This window comes from Megalobrama amblycephala, linkage group LG7 (assembly GCF_018812025.1).
Source record: "Megalobrama amblycephala isolate DHTTF-2021 linkage group LG7, ASM1881202v1, whole genome shotgun sequence".
NCBI lineage: Eukaryota > Metazoa > Chordata > Actinopteri > Cypriniformes > Xenocyprididae > Megalobrama > Megalobrama amblycephala.
In genome coordinates this window covers 18,206,220-18,232,313 of record NC_063050.1, presented here as the reverse complement: position 1 = coordinate 18,232,313, position 26,094 = coordinate 18,206,220, and the positions used below count along the sequence as shown (strand labels likewise).

Genomic DNA, 26,094 nt, shown 5'->3' with positions numbered 1-26,094 from the left:
AGTGTGAAATATATATATATATATATATATATATAAAGTTTCAATATTCTCAATAAAAAACTACATTATAATATCCCATCTAAAAATAAATAAATACATGTATAATACATTATATATGAATAAATGAATAAAACATAAATCAATAAATAAATATATATATATAAATGACATACAATTTATTTAATTAAAATATATATATTAAACATTAACTTTGATATTTATAATATTTTTTACTTTTATATTTATATTTAAGTTTAGACTACACACACAAAAAAAATATACCACTACAAAGTCCAGAATAAATGTCTCTACAGAACAACTAGTTAGCTAAATAGTTTTTTTGGACGTGTTGTCCGAAAAAATAAAATAAAATAAAATAGATGCATGGCATTTAGCTGTACTGCTCATATGGGTGACACAAGTTTAAATCTGGCTTGCAACAATTCCTGATTCCATCCTCCATCATTTCCTGTCCTCTCTCTACTGCTGTGTTAAAACGACCAAAAACACCCTTGATGTGAGATCGTTTGAGGATGATGTGGGGGAACAAACAAATATGAATATAAACAGTGATATCCAAATATCCTGGAGGGTCCAGATATTCAAATGTTAGCTGGAGCAGGTGTGAAGTGTTCACAGGATATCAGGATATTCTCAAAGGAGGAGTGCGTGTGGGGGACTATAAATAAATGGGAACTCGGTAGTCTGCGGATGCATGCTTTGAATGACGCTCAGGCAAGATGATTGCAAAGGAAATATGATGTGGTGCTAACCTTGGGGTTGGCACCTTATCCCGATTACTCTGTGGGTTAAGACGTAGAGGGCTGCAAAACAAACGGCCAGACAAAAAGAAAAAAAAAAGAAAAGAAAGAAGCTTTGTCTATAAATGTGAGATGAAAACATTACATGGGAGCCATGCTGATGATGGACAAGCATTATAAACGCAACACATACAAACGCACATCCTGATTTTGCCGCGTTAGACGCATTCCTGGGTCAACACATTTTGTTGATCCTGGAACAACATTCCGGTCCGAAATTTTAGTCCTATCCCTACCGCTAAGCCTAACCCTACCCATAATACGTCCCTAAAATCAGAGGGAAATGATTGGTGAGTAACACTGATGTATAACCACCTAAACCTGGTTGTGAGCCTAAACTTGAAATAAATTGTAAACTTGTCCCTCAAATCTGATTGGGTGATTGGAATGTTGTTCCAGGATCAACAAAGATGTTGATCCAGGAACATGTTACACTTGGCGAAATCAGGTTCTGCCATACAATACACACAAGATTAAAGATTAAAGTCTCTCACATTTCATGTGGCGATGAGAACTCTTTTCAGGAATAGATTAAATAGATCACAAGTGACATTTATAATGTTTCAAAAGGTTTCAATTTCAAATAAATACTGTTCTTTTCAACGCTATTGTAGATCAGCTTCCACAAAAATATAAAGCAGCATAACTGTTTTCAACATTGCTGATAATAAGAATATTTCTTGAGCATCAAATCATCATATTAGAATGATTTCTGAAGGATCATGTGACACTAAAGACTGGAGTAATGATGCTGAAAATTCAGCTTTGATCACAGGAATAAATTACATTTTAAATTATATTCAAATTGTGTAATAATATTTCCCAATATTACTGTTCTTACTATATTTTTGATCGAATAGCTAAATGAAAATTATTTTCAAAAAAAAAAAATACAGACCCCAAACTTTTGAGTGTATGGATGCATATACATATTTCATATAATTCATAAAGGTGTTACGAAGTGTAAAACACTATATCAACAAAGCTTAAACTGAAAAAAAGATAAAGAAATTTGGATTAATCGGTCCACAAACCAGAGTTCCACTCCTCTAGTTCCTATGTTCCTATGCCCAGGCAGGGCAGCCTCCATAACAAAGGTTTCTTTGCAGTTCCTCAGTCACACAGCTTCTCACACACTCCCCTGTGGACTACTGCTGCTCAAACATTTGAGTAACATTTTGCTGAGCTGGTATTTTAGGAGCAGCTTAGGAACAGGATAGTTTGTGTTGCAGATGTTCAACTATTAAATCCACCTTGTCCTGCCTGACCTCACTGGTCCTCATGAGGGCCAATTACTTCAAGTTAACTGATGCTTTAAACTACAGAAGTGACAGCCACTCTCAAAGCTAACATTACCCTTGATATATATACACCATGTTACTGAATGATTACCATATCTATTCAGTTGACAAATTGATTTTAACTGGAAGCGTAAGTGTTATTATACTGGTTTCAGATTCACCCGACCTAGACTCGCGTAGCCAGACCTTCAGACTGATGGCAGCTTTCGTTGACCAAGGACCACATAAGAGGATGTCTGACCGACATGTAATGCAACCAATCACAGTTTGTTTTGTTCAGCATGATGTTCAGGGGTGTGAAAGTGTAAAATCAATGGCTGCGTCCAAAATCGCATACTCTTCTAAGTACTTATTTTGAATAAGTAATTACTTCATGACCGCTAAGTTCTATATGTAGTATTAATGTAATCTAGATGTACTACATTCACCATGTTGTCATTATCATGTGACCGACCAGTGTCAATTGCGTCGCTTCACCACCATTCATAAATCTTCTCTGTGGCCTCATGGGATAGTAAAGTCTGCATCGTATGCACACTTCAGAATCTCGCCAAAAGTAGTAGGTCATCCGGATACTTTTTGCCTACTCTTTTATGAGTACCGTGAATACGGACATACTTCTTTTGTCACATACTGTTTTTCACCTACTATATAGTAGGGAAATATGCGATTTCGGATGTCCCCGCAGTAACAGACCGACGTGCAATTCATTCAAGAATTGCACATTGCTTTTGAAAATCCAGCATTTAGTTGATCCTATTAAGTGCTGATTGTCACAGTGGTAAACACGACGGCCTTCTTTTTCCATGAGGGGGTTTGGCATCACGACAGCTTTGTTTCCAGGCAGACTATTAAAGAACGTGACATCTCCCGGAAATCTTGGCGAATTCAACCAATCAGAAGACAATTTTGAAACTCCTGAAGTGTTTTCTATTTTGTGTGCTATATTCATCACACGTTCAGCCATTGGTTTATGTCTGAGGATGAGACTACACCTCAACCGATAGTGGATTTTACTGATAATGAATCCAATTGGACCAATCTGGCCGATAACCAATTAATCAACATTAAATGGATTTTAAAACTTTACGTTTTTAGAATTGTATGTAAATTGTACTCTCCCACTTATTTTCTTCTATTTTCGAACACTTGATGATTATCGAATCAAAATAACTAAATATGTAAAACAGTGACAATAAAAAAGGAACTGAAATCGGATGCGTTTCTTATTTGCTAATATGTTTCTCTTGGCTGCATGAACATCAATTTGCTTTCTTATGTCAGCTTTAAATATGCAACTTCACTGGATAACGAATGCATAAAAGCAACCAGCTGGATATAAACTAATGCAAATAGATGGCAACATCATGACATTAAACATTTGGGTCAGACTTGCGAGTGTTTTTGTCACATTTTTTTAACTGCTTCAGGTAGCGTGTAACTACTATTAATGTAGCGTCCGTCCTCTCAGTTTTGACTGCAAACAACATACTGCTGTTCTCCAGTAATGTAGCATCTAGTTAACAAATGAATTACTTTATAATGATATGAAAACATGTACTGTATGCATACCGTTTTGTTGTCTATGTTTTAAATCCGTATCTGAAGTTTCCCGCTCTGTGCAGCGCGCAATCTCACGTGACAAAAAACAAACTCCACGAGGCATCAGTGATTTCTCCTCTAGAGGCCACTCTCGTACTGAATAATGACAGCGAATAGCGACATTCTCAGCCACTCCAGCACGGTAAATAAGTATGGGCTGTGTCCCAATTCAAAGACTGCATCCTTCGAAATGAAGGTCACGCCTTTGAAGGCTGCGAAGGTTTGACTGAGCGTTGTTAAATGTGACGGTCTAGCAACGTTGACAGTAAGGTTTGCTACGATAACTGGAAAATGCTGCCTTCGGAGGACACATTTCAAGGTAGGAAGGCATCAAGGCACGTCCGAATCCAATGTTAGCTTCACTTCCTGTTTCCTGAGATACCTTCATCTGATCGATTTCTGAAGGCAGCATAGATGTATCCTTCACTGCCTTTGCTATCCCACAATCCTGAGCATCTATTCTGTGAGTGTTGACCTAGAAAATTAAAGATGGTGTCCGAAAGTTGAGTTTGCTGGTCAGTTTGTGTGTTAAGGAATGTTTTTGAGCAACATTTTCCACTTTTGATGTCATTTCTAACGAGAAATTACTACTGAAGTAATTAAATATTTGTTTAGTTCTCACCAAAGCTTGTGCTATTTTGCGGTAGATCATTAAACTGTTACGTTGCTTCAGAAGTCTGTCTGAAATTAGTTTCATGAGGTACCTTCATGCACAAACGCTGTCTTACAAGGCAACAAGTCAGCTTCATAGGTTTTCGGATGCAGCCATCGGATGCCTCGAAGCCTTTGAATTGGAACAGCCTTTGTCGCGCCGCAGTGACGCAATCAGCCTTCGAATATGTTCTTCGAAGGATGCAGCCTCTGAATTAGGACGCAGCTGCTATCGATTAATCGGAAAAGACCAATCATAAAAAGACCAATCTATCTCTACACCTGACCCTGATTGGAGTCGTTTCTTAAAGGGTGTTTCACATTAGATGCATTTTTCTGTTCATCTCGGGTTACGACTGTAACCCTTGTTCCCTGAGAAAGGGAACGAGACACTGCGTCGGTACCGACACTTTGGGGAACGTGCTACGCTGAGGGCGTTCCCCAAAGTGTCGTTACTGATGCAGTGTGAGTTCCCTCGAAAGGGAACTCAGTTACAGTGATGCATTTACAATCAATTTTGAAAACAGCTAAATTTGTTGCTTGATATTTTTGTGGAAACTGAATTTAAAGTTCAAAAGAACAGAATTGATTTGAAATAGAAATCTTTTGTAACATTATAAATGCCTTTTCTATGATTTTTGATCAATTTAATGCATTCTTGCTGAATAAAAGTATTCATTTAATTTTAATAAGTTTTACTGACCCCGAACATTTGAACAGTAATGCAGGTATTTTAATGTTGACTGCCTGTCCTTGAGTACTTCCAGTGTACGTGTCTGATTTTTTGCACTTTTTTAACCTAAGGGATGAGTCGAAATGATCTTCTGTGGTAATCCACATTACGCCACGAAAGCTGTTGATAGAGCTTAACTTGTATTGAACCCGGAATGTTCCTTTAAAATCCAGCTTTTAGAGAGAGAACGAGAGAGATTACAGTCCGAGATGTCCTGACGCCTTTCCCCTTGAGATATTTCACCACGCAGGATGTCACTCTCACACTGAGCCGTAACACTTTCTCAGGAAGCAACTTCATCAAAATTCATTCGCAGCTTGAGATCTTGTTAACTCTAGATGATTAGGGTGTTATGAGTGGGGAATCGAATTTTGGCTGTGCGAGGTATAATCTTAATCACTAATTCAGCCCACGAAACCCAGGGCTGCTCCCTAAACCAGCTGTTTTGAGAAAGTCAAATATTGCAGCTTCATGTTCCTGTTATTGAGGTGTGAATGGAGCCAGATATGACTGCAACGCCTAACAAAACCTTTGACTGGATGAATATTTGAAAAGCATTTTGGAGCCGAGCACTTCACTATCCCTGAGGACTCTGTGTTCGGGGATGCATTTATTACAGCCTTCATTCTCAATGTGCATCTTCACCCCGTATGATCACCGACCGGCCAAAATAAACCGCAGCAATTTCATCAAAGATATGAGATGCAGCGATCCCGTAATCAGTCATGATGGAGCCCTTAACGTCCCCCTGCACACTTTCTATTCTCTGCCAAAATTGCGAGTTCAACCGCTGCCAGTCTTGCTGTCCATGATTGAGGACAGAATCGGTCAGTTCATCGCCCATTGTGCATGTTTATTTACTTCCAATCACCGCTCTCAGCTGTCTGAGTCAAGCACACTCATATAATACAGCCTTTGCTGGACAAAATAAGAGATTTTCAAAGGCGTACCTTGGCCACGTGAAGTGTGAGAGACGTTTGCACACATACACACACAGTCACACAAAGAAAACATTGCTTTGTTACACAATATGGTAAGAAGACGAAATAAAGACTAGTAGTAGAGAAGCATAAGCATTAGCTTTTGGAGCCCCTCAGCATGTGACCCCCATAAACTGCAATTCTGTGGCAAAGGCAACAGCTGGGCTATCATGTGCACAAGCCATGCAGAGAATCTTGCATTTGTCAGGCTGCCCGATACATTGTCCCGCTAATACTTTCATGCATCACAAAGTAGCCCATGAATCAGCGCTACTTGGCTCGATCCATTCTGTGATACAGTCAAACATTTGTTCAGAAGCATGGCATATCATTTTTAGATTTGTAGCGAACATACGGCAGCTGATAAATGAAGCATAAGATGCTATTAATATGAGCAGAGGGAGCACATCCTCTGATTCCATGATAACGCAATAAAATGAGCTAATCCGCACTTGAACTTCATTACGTGATTAATGCTGTGTAAGATTTGAGAGGCATCATCACTTCTAGTGCGAGATGAATGCGCTTTATATGGATCTCACATTACAGATCTGGCATAACCCATGCTAGCTCCAACTGAAGCTATTATGGGTAATACAACGGCTGGAAATGACAAATTAAACTTGATATTATAATAATATAATTGTTTATAATATATATATATATAATTGGTATTACTATTATAACTATTATACTGTTGTTGTTGTTGTTGTTAATGTTGCAGCTGTCAATTTTGGTCATACATAATAATAATAATATTGCTATCATCATTTTTAGCTTTGATAAAATCATGAATTTAGCTAATTATTTAGTATTCTTTATTTGTAGTTTCTAAGCTTTTTGATTTCAGTTGTTTTTATATGTGCTTTCTAAATGAATGATTGGACTTCTGTCTTTTTTAGACCTCAAACTAATCCTGCAGGAATGTGGTGCTGTTGCAGCAACTACTCGTTGTACCTTTTAATTATTCCAAATGACTGAACCACATAATATTAGGTGTCATGCAGAATATCTCAAAGACAAAGCAGACAAACGGCGGGTATTTTCTTGCGACTAACCCAGTTTGTTAGCATGAAATTCAGAAGCATTATGTGCCAGGATGTAGTCTTGCTTATTTTCAGCCATGTGACCTGACCTTGCAGCTACTGTACCACTTCTGTGAGAGCATTACAAGTCACCAGTTCATTATACAGTATTTGGGATAGAATCAAATGGATCCTGCAAATAAATCCACATCTAAAACATTATGCCAGACATAAAGGGTTAGTTCACCCAATAATGGAAATCATTTATTATTCACCCTCATATTGTTCTACAACCGTAAGACCTTTGTTCATCTTCGGAACACAAATTAAGATATTTTTGATGAAATCCGATGGCTCAGTGAGGCCTCCATAGACAGCAATGCCATTGAACTTCTCAAGATCCAGAAAGCTACTGAAGACGTATTTAAAACAGTTCATGTGAGTTCAGAGGTTCAATCTTAATATTATAAAGAGACGAGAAAACGTTTTGTGCACCAAAAAAACAAAATAACGACTTTTCAACTGGTGATGGTCGATTTCAAATCACTGCTTTGAATCTTTTGTTTCGAAATCAGTGATTCGGTGTCAAAATGCCAAACTGCTGAAATCACGTGATCACTGAATCACTGCTTCGAAACAAAAGATTCAAATCAGTTTTTTGAAATCGGCCATCACTAGATTTGCTGTCTATGGAGGCCTCACTGAGCCATCGGATTTCATCAAAAATATCTTAATTTGTGTTCTGAAGATGAACGAAGGTCTCATGGGTGTGGAACGACCTTTTAAGAGTAAAAGACTTAAAAGAGTATTGACCACAGAGATTTAATTTTGTTAAGGTATTCAAATGTTTTTTTAAAGACTGCAGCTACTCCAATGAACTGGTGACTTGCTGTGCTGTTGCTAAGTGGCCGAAGAAGGTTAAAGCAACATGGAAGTCTAGAAGCCCCCTAAGCTGCCCCCCATAGCACTGTTCACCCTCTATAGCAGCAGTTACTCACGCTGGCACTGGCCCCAGGAAACACGTGTCCAACCCCAGCAGCAGTCGACGCGAGCGCCATATCGACACAGCCCATTGGATGAGGCCATCTGTCTGGGCCACCTGTTAGGAGACAGTTTGATCAGATCTTGGCCAATCACTGCACAGAAGACAGTTAAACGAGAATGATGAATAACATTGTGCATAGCTATCTATCTATCTATCTATCTATCTATCTATCTATCTATCTATCTATCTATCTATCTATCTATCTATCTATCTATCTATCAATCTGTCTTTCTGTCGGTTGGTCAGTTGGTTGATCTGCCTGTCTACCTTGCTAACAAGTTTTGGTTCCCAGAATGTTATTTTTTATGGTTTGTTTTTGGTTAACCAGGAAAGTTTTTTTTTTATAACATTTTCAGGACATTAGGTTTTGGTTCCTAGAATGTTATTTTGTTAAGGTTTGTTTTTGGATGGCCAGGAAACTTTTCTTAACTGAAATAGAATGTTTTTGGTTGCCAGAACGTTATTCTAACATTAATGTAATGTTCCCACAACATTAGGTTTTTGGTTTGTATAACATTATTCTAACTTTAATCTAACGTTCTCATAATGTTACTATAACATTTACAGAATGTTAGTTTTTGGCTCCCAGAAGGTTTTTTTGTTAAGGTTTGTTTTTGGTTAGCCAGGAAAGTTTTCTTAACGGAAATAGAATGTTAGTTTTTGGTTCCCAGAACATTATTCTAACATTAATGTAATTAATTTTAACATTAATGTAATTAATAATGTAATTAATGTAATGTTCCCACAACATTAGGTTTTGGTTTGTATAACATTATTCTAACTTTAATCTAACGTTCCCATAATGTTACTATAACATTTACAGAATGTTAGTTTTTGGTTCCCAGAAGGTTATTTTGTTAAGGTTTGTTTTTGGTTAACCAGGAAAGTTTTCTTAACAGAAATAGAATGTTAGTTTTTGGTTCCCAGAACATTATTCTAACATTAATGTAATGTTCCTAGAATGTTAGTTTTGGTTCCCAGAATGTTATTCTAACGTTAAAGTAATGTTCCCACAATGTTAGTTTTTGGTTTCCAGAATATTATTCTGACGTTAAATGTTAAGTTCCCAGAACATTAATTTTTGGTTCCCAGAACGTTATTCTAACGTTAATGTAACATTCCAAGAACGTTACTTTTTGGTTTGTATAACGTTATTCTAACATTAATCTAATGTTAATCTAACATTCTCATAGCGTTATTATAATGTTTCCAGAACGTTATTCTAATGATAATGTAACTTTCCCAAAAATATAGTTTTTGGTTTGTATAATGTTATTCTAACATTAATCAAACATTCTCATCACGTTATTCTAATGTTTCCAGAACATTAGATTTTGGTTCCCAGAACGTTATTCTAATGTTAATGTAAAGTTTACAGAACGTTTTTGGTTTGTTAATCTAGCATTTTCATAACGTTATTATGTTGTTTCCAGAACGTTAGTTTTTGGTTTCCAGAAGGTTATTTTGTTAAGGTTTGTTTTTGGTTACCCAGGAAAGTTTTCTTAGCGAAAATAGAATGTTCATTTTTGGTTCTAACATTATTTTAATGTTCCCATAATGCTACTATAACACTCCTCTAACCTCTTTACTCCGATATCTTTACCCCGTTGTACGTCAGTAATCATCCAGCACACCCACGATCCAGTATCGTGGATCTGTATAGACACCTATAATCATTTCTTCAGCACCAAATAACAATTAAACTTCAACACAATCTATGGTTTTTAAAACATGAAATTTATTTACAGACATAAAAAAAAAATGAATAAACAAGTATTTGACATTTATTTCTTAACACTGGAGTGCACATTTTTTACAGCAGGACATTCTTTTATGCCATAAACAAAAACTTCTCAATAAACATCATGTTCTCCTCAGTTAGGAGTGTCAAATTTTATGCTTACCTTGGCTTAATATTATAAATTAAAACATGTTTTGATTTATCAAATTTCTGTTTCTTAGTAATTGGAAAATTAGTTTACATAGTTAAAAAAAAAAAAAATAAGATTTAGGGAACATTCTGTATAAATTTTAAAACATAAGCTGCATGTTACAGTATAGACACCGGAGACAGATGTAGAAGCAGTTTGGGGTTTTATTGAGACAATCAGCAGAGCAACAGGTAAATGCAATGATGGATAAGATGAACTTGGAGATGAAAGAGAGGTAATACTGTCCTTTGTTTATGTTGCAGATGAAGGCGTTGGAGCTGGCAGACGGGAACACTCACACACACAGGTAGGTAGAGACACGAGGAGACCAGGAGACGATGGAGACGATGGAGACGATGGAGACGATGGAGACGATGGAGACGATGGAGACGATGGAGACGATGGAGACGATGGAGACGATGGAGACGATGGAGACGATGGAGACGATGGAGACGATGGAGACGATGGAGACGATGGAGACGATGGAGACGATGGAGACGATGGAGACGATGGAGACGATGGAGACGATGGAGACGATGGAGACGATGGAGACGATGGAGACAGGTAAGTATCGTTTTGGGAGTCCTTGAGGTAAGCATACAACTAGTGTATAACGAACGAGACCGGACAATGTGTGTGTGTGAGTGTGGGGCTTAAGTAGTGAGGTGATGATTGTGATAATGAGTTGCAGGTGGCGGTGATCAGTACTCCGGTGATTGGGTGCGTGGGTAAGGGAGTGAGGTGGAACCTGACGTGTCTGTGACACTGCAATGTTCTGGGAACGTTATTTTATGGCTGCAAAATAATAACCTAAAAAAACCATTATGGAACGTTCTGTATAAGTTATTTTTAGGTAATAATAAAAAAAAACACACCCTGAAATGTTCTGGGAACGTTATTTTATGGTTGAAAAAAATTAAGCCTAAAAAGAACGTTCTTAGAACATAATTTTTTGGTTATCAAAAAATAAATAAATAAATTAATAACCACATGGAACCAAAAACTAACGTTAGGGGAACGTGTATGTGTTTGTTGGGTATCTATCTATTTACTGAACCTATGTAGCCTATCTGTCAGTCAGTCGGTTGGTCTGTCTATCTACAGTATCTATCTATCGGTCGGTCAGCCTCTGTCTGTCTGTCTGTCTGTGTCTATCTAAAGCCATTCATTTGGAGACTCAAGATTCTAGCACATTTGCAAGTCATGAGGTAACTTCTATTGTTCCTGTTTTCACTGTTGTCTTATCCATTGCATCAGTCAGCCTGTGACGTCTTATCTATATTCACAAAGCTTCCGTTGTACTCAGTGACACAGGTGCTTCTGATAAGACCACTGTTAGTTATCATTCTGCTGTACCACCAGAGGCAGATGTTCTCGTATGTTGATGCTGGATGCACACACAGCGCAGAGATAAGATGAAGTCTGCCTGTGCCTCTGCTGTCTATAGCTTGAGGGAAGTTATGGAAAATGAGGATGTTCTTAGAAGATGATATGTTACATGACCCAACAATGTGAGCGAACAAGACAGATTTTTGGAACAGCGAAGGCCGTTTAAAACCGATTTTTCCATAAAATGGAAAATAAAGGTAGGCCTACAGCTGAAGTGCTTTTGAATCGGAGAGTTTCTTGGCAGTGCACACCAGGATTACTGATTTCTTTTTTTTCCACAAGCAGAGCTCCAAATGTTCTTGTGAAGCAGTAAAACCATTTAAGGTCTGTGAAAATAAGCAAAAGGGAATGAACACCGGTCAAATGACGTAATGTAAATGGATCATCATGGGTAATAGATACAGGGAAAGCACAGCGCTCAATCTAAAATTAAACTTCTACTTAATATGGCTGGCTGAAAGAGAAGAGAAAACAGGAAAGAAAATGAACTGAGCTGATCATATATCAAACGTAAACATTCTATATTTTGTTGAATTATTTCTATTTACGCCGTGATACTTTTTTCAGGAATCTTTGATGAATAAAGAGTTAAAAAGAACAGAATTTATTTGAAAAATAAATCTGTAGCATTATAAATGTCTTTACTGTCCCTTTAGCTCAATTTAATGCATCCTTGCTGAATTTCCTTCAAATATGTTATATTATAAGTGAGGCAGAAAATGACTGGGAATTTTAGCCACACGTTGCATTGTCCCCTTCAGTTACTCGGGATCGTAAGGCATTGAAAATGCTAATGTGGCCACTACGGCTGCCAGTCACTCCAGTAAGAAAGTGTGATGGTGGCACTAAATGAGAGTGACAGGCTGAAGGGAAAATGTTTGCGTGTGCAGCGCGGCGAGGGAGAGGAGACGGCTCTAAAGACACAGCGTGCATGCTAAGAGGATTGAGTCCGGGCTCCTGCCTGTCACTCCGCTATATCTCACCTGAAACACACATTTAATCACACAAACACACACACACACAGAGAGACTGGCCGGACTCGGCGTGTTTCAACACAATCGCCTCTGTATGCATAAAAACATCACTTCTAACTCACTGCAAAGATGCTGGGTGCAGAGTACGCCATACATCATAATGGCTCCCAGCGGTGCACATACATTTCTATTATTTTTTTTGTGTTCAGTTTTTAAAAAGTAAGAAAGTAATAAAAGGTTGTTGTGAGTTTAAGTGGATGGCACACATAGCAGAACATACGTACATATACATAACGACCCCATATCATATTCACATTTCTCCACAACAATACAAAGCTCTTTAGTATAATCTTTTTTGGATGAAAATATCAGTAAGAAAACAACAGTATTTCTCAAACTGCTTCAGTCTGAGTAGATGCTAATTGGAGAGTCTGTTTTCACCCACAGCATTGCATTGTTTTTAAATGTGGTGCTTTGTAATAATGACCGTTTTAATCATAATAAGAATACTGAAGGATAGCAAGTATAATATGAGTTGCAAACACATTTATGAGGAATATTATTTCATACATATTTATGAAGAACTCATTTCTGGTTTGGTGTTTATGAAAGGGTTTTTGAACCTTACTGATGAGGCTATAGGGGTACATAAGAGTAGGAAAAAGGTACAAAAGGTGAGAAACACTGATATAAAGCAAGCTTTCTTTGTTCCAGATTTTAAGTGGTAACCCAATATAAGCCTTTATTAACCCCCCGAGCCGTGTGGAGTATGTTTATGATGGATGGATGTGGATGGAGACACTTTCTTCAGCTCATACTCATTGATCCGGCTTACTGCCATTATAAAGCTCGGATGTGTCAGGATATTTATTAATATATCTCTGAATGTGTTCATCTGAAAGAAGAAAGTCATATACAGCTAGGATGGCTTGAGGGTGAGTAAAGCTTTGGCTAATTTAAATTTAAAAAGGGTTAGTTCACCCCAAAATGAAAATTCTGTCATTAATTACTCACTCTCACGTCATTCAGGTTCGGTTGAGCTTCGGTTTATGTTCGCTGATCAAAGTTTATATGCGAGTAAAAGCCTAAATTAAATCTGTTCATCATAACAAGTGATTGATTCTCTTCAGAAACTTTGAATTAAACCGCTCTACTCATATGGATTAGTTTTACTGTCTCTTTATGAACTTTTTAAAGGTGCCCTAGATTCAAAATTTGAATTTATCTTGGCATAGTTGAATAACAAGAGTTCAGTACATGGAAAAGACATACATTGAGTTTCAAACTCCATTGCTTTCTCTTTCTTATGTAAATCTCATTTGTTTAAAAGACTTCCGGAAAACACGCGGATCTCAACATAACACCGACTGTTACGTAACAGTCGGGGTGTACGCCCCCAATATTTGCATATGCCAGCCTATGTTCCCAACATTATGAAAGGCATTAGACAAGGGCAGAACGTCTGGATGTGCACAGGTGAATCAACAGACTAGGTAAGCAAGAACAACAGCGAAAATGGCAGATGGAGCAATAATAACTGACATGATCCATGATAGCATGATATTTTTACTGATATTTGTAAATTGTCTTTCTAAATGTTTCGTTAGCATGTTGCTAATGTATTGTTAAATGAGGTTAAAGTTACCGTCGTTTCTTACTGTATTCACGGAGACAAGAGCCGTCGTTATTTTCATTTTTAAACACTTGCAGTCTGTATAATTCATAAACACAACTTCATTCTTTATAAATCTCTCCAACAGTGTAGCATTAGCCGTTAGCCACGGAGCACAGCCTCAAACTCATAGAGAATCAAATATAAACATCAAAATAAATACTTTACTCACATCATTCGAAGCATGTATACAGCATGCATGACGAACATTTTGTAAAGATCCATTTGAGGGTTATATTAGCTGTGTGAACTTTGTAAATGTGCTGTAATATAATCGAGAGCTCGTGTGGCAGGGAGCGCGCGAATTAAAGGGGCGGCGCGCTGAAAAAATCAGTGCATAGTTAATGATGCCCCAAAATAGGCAGTTAAAAAAATTAATTTAAAAAAATCTATAGGGTATTTTGAGCTGAAACTTCACAGACACATTCAGGGGACACCTTAGACTTATATTACATCTTGTGAAAAAGCATTCTTGGGCACCTTTAAAGCGTCAAAGTTTCAGTTGCAAAGGCAGTCCATGGAAGGAAATGTGACAGCATTCTGTCAACAAAAAGATCTTCATTTGTGTTCCGAAGATGAATGAAAATCACACGAGAGTGAATAATTAATGACAGAATTTTCATTTTGGGGTGAACTAACCCTTTAAACACCAAATCAGCATATTAGAATGATTTCTGAGGGAACGTGTGACACAATATTGAGTTTGATTGGAACCAAAACCTACATGATTATACATAATATGGCACTTATTTCCAACTAAAAGTTTCAAAGCCTATTTAATCGAACTATTCCAACAAAGCACAATGACCATGACCCTGTCAGAACAGAAATTAGTTGACAACCACTTAATGACTGTGTTAAAAATGAAAGAGAGGGTTCATAATGCATACTAACATTCATTAAACATCCTCATGGTTGCTCTCCAGATAGGTGGAACACAGAATATGTTCCAATTGGCTGTGAGTTTGTCTTTTCACAAAATATTTGACTTTCAGGGAGGACAGAAAAAATGCCTGATGAAAGGCTTTTTAGGACACCATGTTACAATAATAAGAGGATCTATGACGCCCTTTTACAAAATCGTGATTTGTTTTTGGAGTCCACTCGAAAAGGTTTTCATGCTTAATATGTTCAAAAAACACATTATTTTTCACATATTTGACATTGTTTCAGCACCTCTCTTCCCAGTCTGTCGGTAATGCTCTGGGGTGCGTTTCCTGAACAACGATGTAACTCGCTGCTTCACTACCATAGTACGATGCATCGTTGAACAAATCAACTAGCCAGTCACGACTGTTTCCCGAAACCGTATTGTCGCAAAGTTGACGTTCAACCACACAAGTTTGCGATGCAGTTTGCGAATGTTCGTTTGAATGATGGTTTTGGGAAACACCAAATCGTTGAACTATGTTAGTAACGACGGAACTTGTTGGCTAACGATGCTTTTGGGAAACGCACCCCTGTTCAGTTCCTGTCTCTATGAAGCCCCTCCTTCTGAAAAGCACAGTGTGCTCTCATTGGTCGGCTGGATCAGTATGTTGTGATTGGTCAACCACTTTGAGCGTGTTTGGGAAATGTCTTACCCCTTACCATAACCGTGAGTTTCAACACACTACCTCGCCCCTTTATTTACGTATACGTTGGGAGGGAATTATTTAAATGAGGAATATTGTGACATGTTTGTTCCCGGCAGAAAATTCAAGACTACAATGGAGGCGTTTCAGGGAGTTCAGAAACGGTGTTTACTGATATAGAGAATAACTCCCTTTGGAGTGATTTTGTGCTTTGTAACTTTGCAGACCTTTTTCAAGCTCAAACAGCAAATTACACACTAAAGAAAGCTGAAAATGTAAAAAAGCAAAATAGTCCCTCTTTCACAGAAAAACAAAAGCTGTAACAGAGAGGGACAATGAGTGAAAGACTAATCTCTGCGTGCGCAGTGTTTGCCCCACCAGAGACAAGCGAATGCGTGCCAGTCAGCAATCTGCAAACTCTGGGCCCGATCCAAAGAGATGCCAAACTGAGAGAGAGAGAGAAAGAGTGAGAGAGCGTCGCCCAGCGAGAAACCGGCGCCACGCTCACTGAGGTAACGAGGCTGTCACAACAAATCCCTCGTCCACCTGAGAAAGTGTCTTTCCTCACCTTGTTAAAGATGCAGCTATTACACAGTTTCAATTTCCAGCTCAATCTGGCATTAGCGGATTACACAAACGACAAATATCTACATAATGCAATTCTGTCCCAGCTGCTCAAAAGAGGCAACCGGGTCACGAAAATTAGACGTACGTGCCTTTATTTCTGTGCACTGGTACATTTGAGTCATGAAAAATTCATGCAATTCACATTTCTATTTGTCTGGAGCTGTCTGACACTATTCATGTGGTTCAGTAGTGAGTCTGCACATGTATATGAATGATGACATGCAGCGGGGCTCGGGTGCAAGTGCAGGGGGGTTTAATTACAGCCCTTCACATTCCTCCGCCACCTCCACAGACTGCCAGACAATTAGACACGCGCCTTTGAAACATGCGCATGAGAGTTGAGCTGTCTTCATTCGCCAGCCTCCATATAGAATATGTGCCTCTGCAGAATGACACGCCGGTCAAGCAAAGTCCATCTCATCCAGCGCTAAGCAGCAATCGGACGCAGCAGGTACAAGTCTGAAATAAATGCCCCATGTGGTGGAAGGGACAGTTTTATGAATCTCCCACAGTTTCTGAGATGTTTATGAGAATTTGAAAACAATAGAGTTCAATGGATATGGGTTTTCCAGTGGTCAGCGCAGTTATCTAGACGGCAGTCTGGCTGATAGGGTTGGAAATGTAAAACTAGATTCAGAAAAATACTGAAAATCATGAAAAGGGTGGCAAACAAAAAAGAGCATTTTAGCATCGTAAGTGCAGTCACATTAGACTTTGTTCCATTCATATGCATGCAAATGTGGGCGAGAGGAAAAGCAGACCAAAGTTTCATTTCTGACCTCTGAATTTGCATGGAGAGAAGATGATTGACCAATAAAGAATGTCACAGATTAATCATTTGGCTCAGTAAAAAGAATGCAAATTTGAAAGCTGCATCACTCACAGTGTTTCGAGAAAGTAATAAATAAATAATACATTTTACTCCTTAAAAGGGCTTGATTGTACTCTTGATTTCGTTTTCTTCTGGGAACAAATACGTATGGAGCCCTGGACATGACATTCAGGAAAAAAAATAGTGGGATAAATCGTGCATGCGATTTATTAATTTGTTTCCTCGATTTACTAAAACGTGCACATGATTTGCTATTTTATTACATAACAATGTGAATTTGCATGGAGAGAAGATAAGGTTTTTTTAACATTCAAGCATGAAAATCTGTTCTAGTAGACCTGAAACAGAAAACCAAGAAAAAGGGCATCATTTTTTGTTATTTTTCATTTCTGCTTTAAAACAAAAGCCCTAGAATGTGACAGCATATCCGTGTATTCATGGTGTCTAATATAATTTTGCAAACTCAATGCCATGTGTGACTGCATCAGATGCGCTGTCATGGCGAGTTGTGTGCGTCATATTTTCTGTCGCCTGTGCATGTGAATAAACAATCAACATGTACTCCACTGTTTGAGAAATTAAGTGACACTTTGCTGACCTTAAAAACTAAATCAAAATTGTTTTCATACAATTTAATTCTAATATTTTAGTACTATTCTGTTGAAATCTGAAACACTCAATTTTAATAAGGGCAGAGAAAGCAATAGGAATTGTTTTAACAATGTAGTTTTTTGTTTATGTATACATTTCTTATATACATATATATATATATGGATGATGGACAGATGGATGAAACAATAGAAAGATGGATGAATGGAAAGAATGATGGATGGATGGATGGATGGATGGATGGATGAAAAAACAATTGAAAGATAGATAGAACAATGGATGGATGGATGGATGGAAAGAATGATAGAAAGATGGATGGATGGAAAGAACGATACAAAAATGGATGGATGAAACAATAGAAAGATGGATGAGTGGAAAGAACGATAGAAAGATGGATAGATGGATGGATGGTTGGAACAATAGAAAGTTGGATGAATGGAAAGAACGATAAAAAGATGGATGGATGGATTAATAGAAAGATGGATGGATGGAAAGAACGATAGAAAGATGGATGGATGGATGGATGGATGAATTAATAGAAAGATGGATGGATGGAAAGAATGATAGAAAGATAGATAGAATGATGCATGGATAGATGGATGGATGGATGGATGGATGGATGATGGAAAGAGCAATAGAAGGATGGATGGATAGATGGATGGATGGATGGAACAAACAAACAAACAAAAGATGGATGGATTAAACAATAGAAAGATGAATGAGTGGAAAGAATGATAGAAAGGTGGATGGATAGATGGATGAATAGAAAGAACGACAGAAAGATGCATGGATGAAAAAACAATTGAAAGATAGAACAATGGATGGATGGATGGATGGATGGATGATGGAAAGAGCGATAGAAGGATGGATGGATGGATGGAACAAACAAACAAACAAAAGATGGATGATTAAACAATAGAAAGATGGATGAGTGGAAAGAATGATAGAAAGATGGATGGATAGATGGATGATAGAAAGAACGACAGAAAGATGCATGGATGAAAAAACAATTGAAAGATAGAACAATGGATGGATGGATGGATGGATGGATGGATGGATGGATGATGGAAAGAGCGATGGATGGATGGATGGATGGATGGTGGATGGAACAATATAAAAGCTGGATGGATGGAAAGAATGATAGAAAGATGGGTGGATGAAACAATAGAAAGATGGATGAATGGAAAGAGTGATGGATGGATGGATGGATGGAACAACAAAGATGGATGGATGAAAAAACAATTGAATGATAGAACAATGGATGGATGATGGATGGATGGATGGATGATGGAAAGAGCGATAGAAGGATGGATGGATGGATGGATGGATAGAAAGATGGATGGATAGATAGATGGATAGAAAGAATGAAAGAAAGATGCATGGATGAAAAAACAATTGAAAGATAGAACAATGGATGGATGGATGGATGGATGATGGAAAGAGCGATGGATGGATGGATGGATGGATGGATGGATGATGGAAAGAGCGATGGATGGATGGATGGATGGTGGATGGAACAATATAAAAGCTGGATGGATGGAAAGAATGATAGAAAGATGGATGGATGAAACAATAGAAAGATGGATGAATGGAAAGAGTGATGGATGGATGGATGGATGGATGGAACAACAGAAAGATGGATGGATGGAAAGAACGATACAAAGATGGATGGATGGATGGATGGATGGATGAAACAATAGAAAGATGGATGAATGGAAAGTGATAGAAAGATGGATGGATGGATGGATGGATGAAACAATAGAAAGATGGATGAGTGGAAAGAATGATAGAAAGATGGATGGATGGATAGATGGATAGATAGAAAGAACGATAGAAAGAGGCATGGATGAAAAACAATTGAAAGATAGATAGAAGAATGGATGGATGTATGGATGGATGGATGATGGAAAGAGCGATAGAAGGATTGATGAATGGATGGATGGATGGATGGATGGAACAATATAAAAGCTGGATTGATGGAAAGAATGATAGAAAGATGGATGGATGAAACAATAGAAAGAAGGATGAATGGAAAGAGTGATGATGGATGGATGGATTGAACAGCAGAAAGATGGTTGGATGGAAAGAACGATACAAAGATGGATGGATGGAAAGATGGATGGATGAAACAATAGAAAGATGTATGAATGGAAAGAATGATAGAAAGATGGATGGATGGAAAGAATGATAGAAAGATAGATAAAACAATGGATGGATGGATGGAACGACCAAACAAACAAACAAAAGATGGATGGATGGATGGACTGAGTGAGGGAGCAACAAAGCACTGTTGACAAAATATATTAGAAGAGTGAGTGATGCCGACGCAGGGATTATACGTTCTGCTCCGGTGAGTCACAGAAAGCCACTGTTCAAAGGTCCAAAAGCCCATGTTGGGAGAGTTTAAAAAGTTGGACACTTTAATGAGTCTGTCTGTAATTGATTACTCTTGTTATCATGTCAGCAGATGACAAGTTGGCGGTTTAGCAGCGAGTCATCCCTCAGGTGTAGCACAAGCCATTAGACAGGAGCTTAACGGCCCCTGCTAAGGGCCTGGAAATAATGAATGGGCCCCTCACAGTGCGCTCATGCACTATATTCTCTCTATGAATTTAGATCGGGGCAGTGAAGCAGGTTTATAAGCAGGGCAAATTGGCAAATAATGGCCCTGGTGACAAGCGAACTCCATCACGACTGAAATTAATAATGTACGCCAGCAGGTTAATGTACGCGTTCATTACAGTGGGCAGCTCCCGCTCCTGAAATGCCAGCACAAGCCATGCCCTGAGGAAAAAGCATCAATATTGTGTCTGTGAGTTACACAAACATTAAGCTCATGATGTATGGGACGACACAGAGAAGTTAGAATGTAAAGAAAGCAATGAATAACAGAGTCTTGACTAAATGAGTGTGCTAAGGTCATTTGGACAAATATAGATGACAAACAAATATGCATTAGTTATTCATTATGTCTCTAAAAGAATGCTGGTAACGTTGTACCAAAAGCCCGTTATTAATGTCCCCCTAACTGAGTACGGATGTGTTCGTGAAACCGCATCATAGCTGTGCTCTGCCTCTGGGCAACTGGCAATGATAAATAAGGGGAAAATGAAGAAGCAAAAGAACCAAGCTTGAATTTTAACACAAAAAAATACTTCTGCCAGTGAATAAATTTCTAGTCCATTTGGAAGGACAGCTATTGCTCATTTTGCCAAAAGGACAAAATGCTTCCCAACAGAGCAGAAGATAAAAGATGCCATAAAGATCACTGCAGGAGTTGTATTCACAAGTCCACACTTGGGTGGCCAGTGTCTCAGCGGAACACCCTGTGGGAACCGAGTGACTGTAACAGTGAATGGGAAGTGATGCATTCACAACAATGACGGAATTAGGCCATGCATACTTAATACATGACGTAATTAGGCGATGCATACTTAATACAGGACTTAATTAGGCGAAGCATACTTAATACAGGACTTAATTAGGCGACGCATACTTAATACATGATGTAATTAGGCAGTGCATACTTGTGACGTAGTTAGGCGATGCATACTTAATACACTGCATAATTATCCGATGCATACTTAATAAAGGACTTAATTAGGCGAAGCATACTTAATACATGACGCAATTAGACTGCAGACTTTATACATGACATAATTAGGTGATGCATACTTAATACATGACGTAATTAGGCGATGCATACTTAATACACGACGTAATTAGACAATGCATACTTTATACATGACGTAATTAGGCGATGCATACTAAATACATGATAATTAAGCAAAGCATACTTAATACAAGACTTAATTAGGTGATGCATACTTAATATATAATGATGCATACTTAATACAAGACGTAATAGGCGATGCATACTTAAAACAAGACGTAAATAGGCGATGCATATTTAACACATGACATAATTAGGCGATGCATACTTAATACAAGATGTTAATAGGCAATGCATACTTAATAAAGGACTTAATTAGGCAAAGCATACTTAATACAAGACTTAATTAGGTGATGCATACTTAATATATAATGATGCATACTTAATACAAGACGTAGTAGGCGATGCATACTTAAAACAAGACGTAAATAGGCGATGCGTATTTAACACATGACATAATTAGGCGATGCATACTTAATACAAGATGTTAATAGGCAATGCATACTTAATAAAGGACTTAATTAGGCAAAGCATACTTAATACATGACGCGATTAGGCGATGCATACTTAATTCATGACATAATTAGGCGATGCATACTAACATATGACACAATTAGGCGATGCATACTTAATTCATGACATAATTAGTCAATGCATACTTAATACATTACAAAATTAGCCGATGCATACTTAATACATGATGTAATAGGCAATGCATACTTAATACATGATGTAATTAGGTGATGCATACTTAATACAAGACGGAAATAGGCGATGCATATTTAACACGACGTAATTAGGCGATGCATACTTAATACATGACAACATTAGGCAATGCATACTCATGACGTAATTAGGCAATGCATACATGAAATTAGGCAATGCATACTTAATACAAGACGTAATAGGCAATGCATACTTAATACATGACGTAATTAGGTGATGCATACTTAAATAACCATCTTGTATTAACACATGACGTAATTAGGCGATGCATACTCATAATGTAATTAGGCAATGCATACATGGCAAAATTAGGCGATGCATACTAACATATGACACAATTAGGCGATGCATACTTAATTCATGACATAATTAGTCAATGCATACTTAATACATTACAAAATTAGCCGATGCATACTTAATACATGACGTAATAGGCAATGCATACTTAATACATGATGTAATTAGGTGATGCATACTTAATACAAGACGGAAATAGGCGATGCATATTTAACACGACATAATTAGGCGATGCATACTTTATACATGACAAAATTAGGCAATGCATACTCATGACGTAATTAGGCAATGCATACATGACGAAATTAGGCAATGCATACTTAATACAAGACGTAATAGGCAATGCATACTTAATACATGACGTAATTAGGTGATGCATACTTAAATAACCATCTTGTATTAACACATGACGTAATTAGGCGATGCAACTTAATACATGACAAAATTAGGCAATGCATACTCATAACGTAATTAGGCAATGCATACATGACAAAATTAGGCGATGCATACTAACATATGACACAATTAGGCGATGCATACTTAATTCATGACATAATTAGTCAATGCATACTTAATACATTACAAAATTAGGCGATGCATACTTAATACATGACGTAATTAGGCAATGCATACTTAATACAAGAGCTAATCAGGCAATGCATACTTAACAGGACAATTAGGTGATGCATACTTATGACGTAATTAGGCGATGCATACTTAATTGACAAAGCATCGCAAAGTTAAATTACGTTGAAATGCAATTTGACACCAATTTTATTTCCATTATGTAATGTATTTGCCAAATGATAAGGGAAAGTTCACACAAAAATGAAAGTTCTGTCATTTATACTGTCATTTTCAAACAAGTGAAAGGGGTGCAAAACAACAGTGGACCCCATTGATTTCCATTGTAAAAAAAAAGTTTTAAAATATATTCTTTTGTGTTCCAAGGAAGAAACAATTTCATACAGGTTTGAAACATCATGATGACAGAGCTGAACTCTCCCTTTAGGGGAGTAAAATTGTAGGGGAGGAATCAGTGCTGAGCAAGATGTTAGACTGATTTTAAAAACAATATCTTAAAAAATAATTATTGTGCACATTAGGACCAAGAATGTGTATGAGGAAAGTAAATAGGCTCAGTTTTGATTTCATGTTGACTTCAAAGTGATGCATATGGACGTAATCGTTATATACTTTAGTATGTATACATTATTTAATATATGAAGTATTTGACTTTCATATTTAATGAGTAGGCCTAATTAAACAATGCATACTTAAATTAGGTAATTAAGCATTACATAATAAATGATGTGATTCAGCAATGCATGCTTAATAAGGATGAGTCATGCGCTGACATGCGCTTTTAAAAGAAGTTTCTCCATGTCACAGGAGAGATCAATGAACCCCTATAATAATGGCCCTAGAGCAATTCATTCTTGAAAGCCCCTCAGACTGCACATTTTAGATCTCTCTCGTCTAATTCAGAAGAGGGATTCATGAAGTACACTGGGTGTGTCAGATTAGTGAGACCCCTAAAATGTGCAGTGCAGGGGGGCCTGCAGGAACGGACAGAGAAACCTTGCCCTAAGGTAGCTACTTCTACTAAAGCACATAGTTAATTTCAAGCATGGACATTCAATACCCTTTAATCTCAATGAAGCTTTAAGCAGATTTGAATCTTTGGCACGTTTCTGTTAACCACATATTTCACATTACATGTTGGGGCACGAAACAACCGGGAGCATGTGCGCTGACTGTCCATGAGAGAGAATAAATGATCCTTAAACACACGTTTTTTTTTTTCTTCTTCTTCTTTCAAACTGCCATTACATACATATTCAACACATACTGAGAATGAATGCTAGTATTTTGCATTTGTGAAGATCTTTAAGAGCAGCTGAAGCCTGACACAAGTTCACAAGTTTAACAACACAGTAACACAACACAAACTTTAAGCCCGTCCTAAACTGAACTGATCACAACAGCACTAAACTTGAAGCAAACCTGTCATGCTTTCAAAAGCACATTGTAGTATTATTTATTGCTCATATCTTTAATATGTAAACAATGACTTTAAGAATGATCTTTTTACTGGTACTTTAGGTTTTGTTATCAGTCAACCCTGTTACCAGCAACGTCCTCTTATTAAAACATTTCTAAAAACATTTCTGTTATACTTTCAGGATGCTGACTCCTTAAGCGTAAGTGTCTTCTTGATTTTTATCTCATTATTTTGTGAGGCTTGTTGTCAGGAGATGATCTTAAACAGCTCTGTTATCAAGGTTTTGTACATTAAACAAAACTGGACGTTATCAGCATTAAATTCTCTTTCGTATAAACACCTTGTAGTGTTTTGACCTTGACCACAAACCTATATGGCTAAATGAACTTTAAAACAGTCAACTCTGTTACTTTTAAAGGCATATCTAGCCCAGCATAGATTAATTAATAGTAGCTTGAGGTGATACAATGCAGTTAATTAACACTTAAAAGACATTGTCTCATAGAATGTTTAAAATCTTAGAGCACTTTACTTAAGTCACCTTTTGAAAAAAGCAAAACTCTTTACATCACACTGATACAGTCGTCTACACGTTTAATTGACGTCTCACCTGCCATCGAAGTCCGCGCTCACTCCGAACCAGCAGGTCCAAATCAACATGAACTTTATGATCCACATCTCCGTGCTTGTACGGTGCGTATATCCAAACGTAGCCGTTGGTCTCGGTGTTTAAGTAGGTATGATGGTGATGTTTAGATCCGTCAATTTTCAAAGCTTCTAAGCGGGTGGAGCAGAAGGCATTGACTGCTGTTCATGCACGAAACACCGGCAGCGACTCTGTCTGCGCTCCGCACCTCCGGTGGAGAACCGTGGACTGGAGCGCAGAGTCTGTGCGCTCAGCACTCTCTCTCTCTCTCTCTCTCTCTCCCTCCACACACTCTGAACGAGCAGTGCGCCCAATAAGGAGAGACGGGAGCGCTTATTCTACATACCCCAATAAACCCAATATAATTACATACAAATACATTAGGCTATAATATATATATGTGTAAATATTTTCTATTATATATATATGCATATATATAAACTCATACTGTTCATATAAACAGTATGCTTTATATACAGGCTATTTAATATATATTTGTATGAGATCAAAGAAAACACTGTTAAAGGTTTTTTTTGCAGACAGGAGGGCACCTGAGCTTGTCATGTAAAACTGCTGGAAGGAAGATTTATGGTTCTAAGTCATCACTTGAGTTTCAGGTCTCAAGGAGTCGTGTGCAGGGTTACGTCTCATTTTTAGTTTCCCCATAGCTTTGGTCAGAGGGCATATGAAATAAGGGTCTCTATGTTTCGTCTCTATTTTCATTGGGTAAACACTTAATGCAAGTATGCCAGATGGCATCTATATCTGGCCCTGTCTCAAATCAGTCACTCACTTTAACAAAGGTGCTATATTCTAGAAAAACAAACAAACAAACAAACAAACAAGCAAGGAAACAGCTTATATTGCAGTGGAGTATAGTTAGGGTGACCAGACTTCCCGTATTTCAGCTCTATTTTTAGTGTCCCGACTTATTAAGGAAAAAATCATGTTTTGTCCCGTATTTCATCTTTCCTAAAATGT

At 37.6% G+C, this 26,094-nt stretch overlaps 1 protein-coding gene across 7 annotated transcripts in view; it reads right to left on the bottom strand.

Annotated features, from left to right (window-relative positions):
* npnta (nephronectin a) overlaps positions 1-25,360 on the bottom strand; it is a 68,188-nt gene extending 42,828 nt beyond the window's left edge. For 2 of the 7 annotated variants that reach the window (XM_048196295.1, XM_048196296.1), the window contains exons 1-3: positions 25,078-25,357; positions 8,112-8,212; positions 774-824 (exon numbers count right to left, since the gene is read on the bottom strand). In XM_048196295.1, coding sequence (XP_048052252.1) covers positions 774-824; positions 8,112-8,212; positions 25,078-25,145 — 220 coding nt within the window. In that variant the 5' untranslated portion in view covers positions 25,146-25,357. Of the gene's footprint in view, positions 1-773; positions 825-8,111; positions 8,213-25,077 lie in introns of all 7 variants that reach the window. The other 5 variants (XM_048196297.1, XM_048196298.1, XM_048196300.1 and 2 more) reach the window with 4 other exon arrangements.
* Between the last annotated feature and the right edge of the window lie 734 nt (positions 25,361-26,094).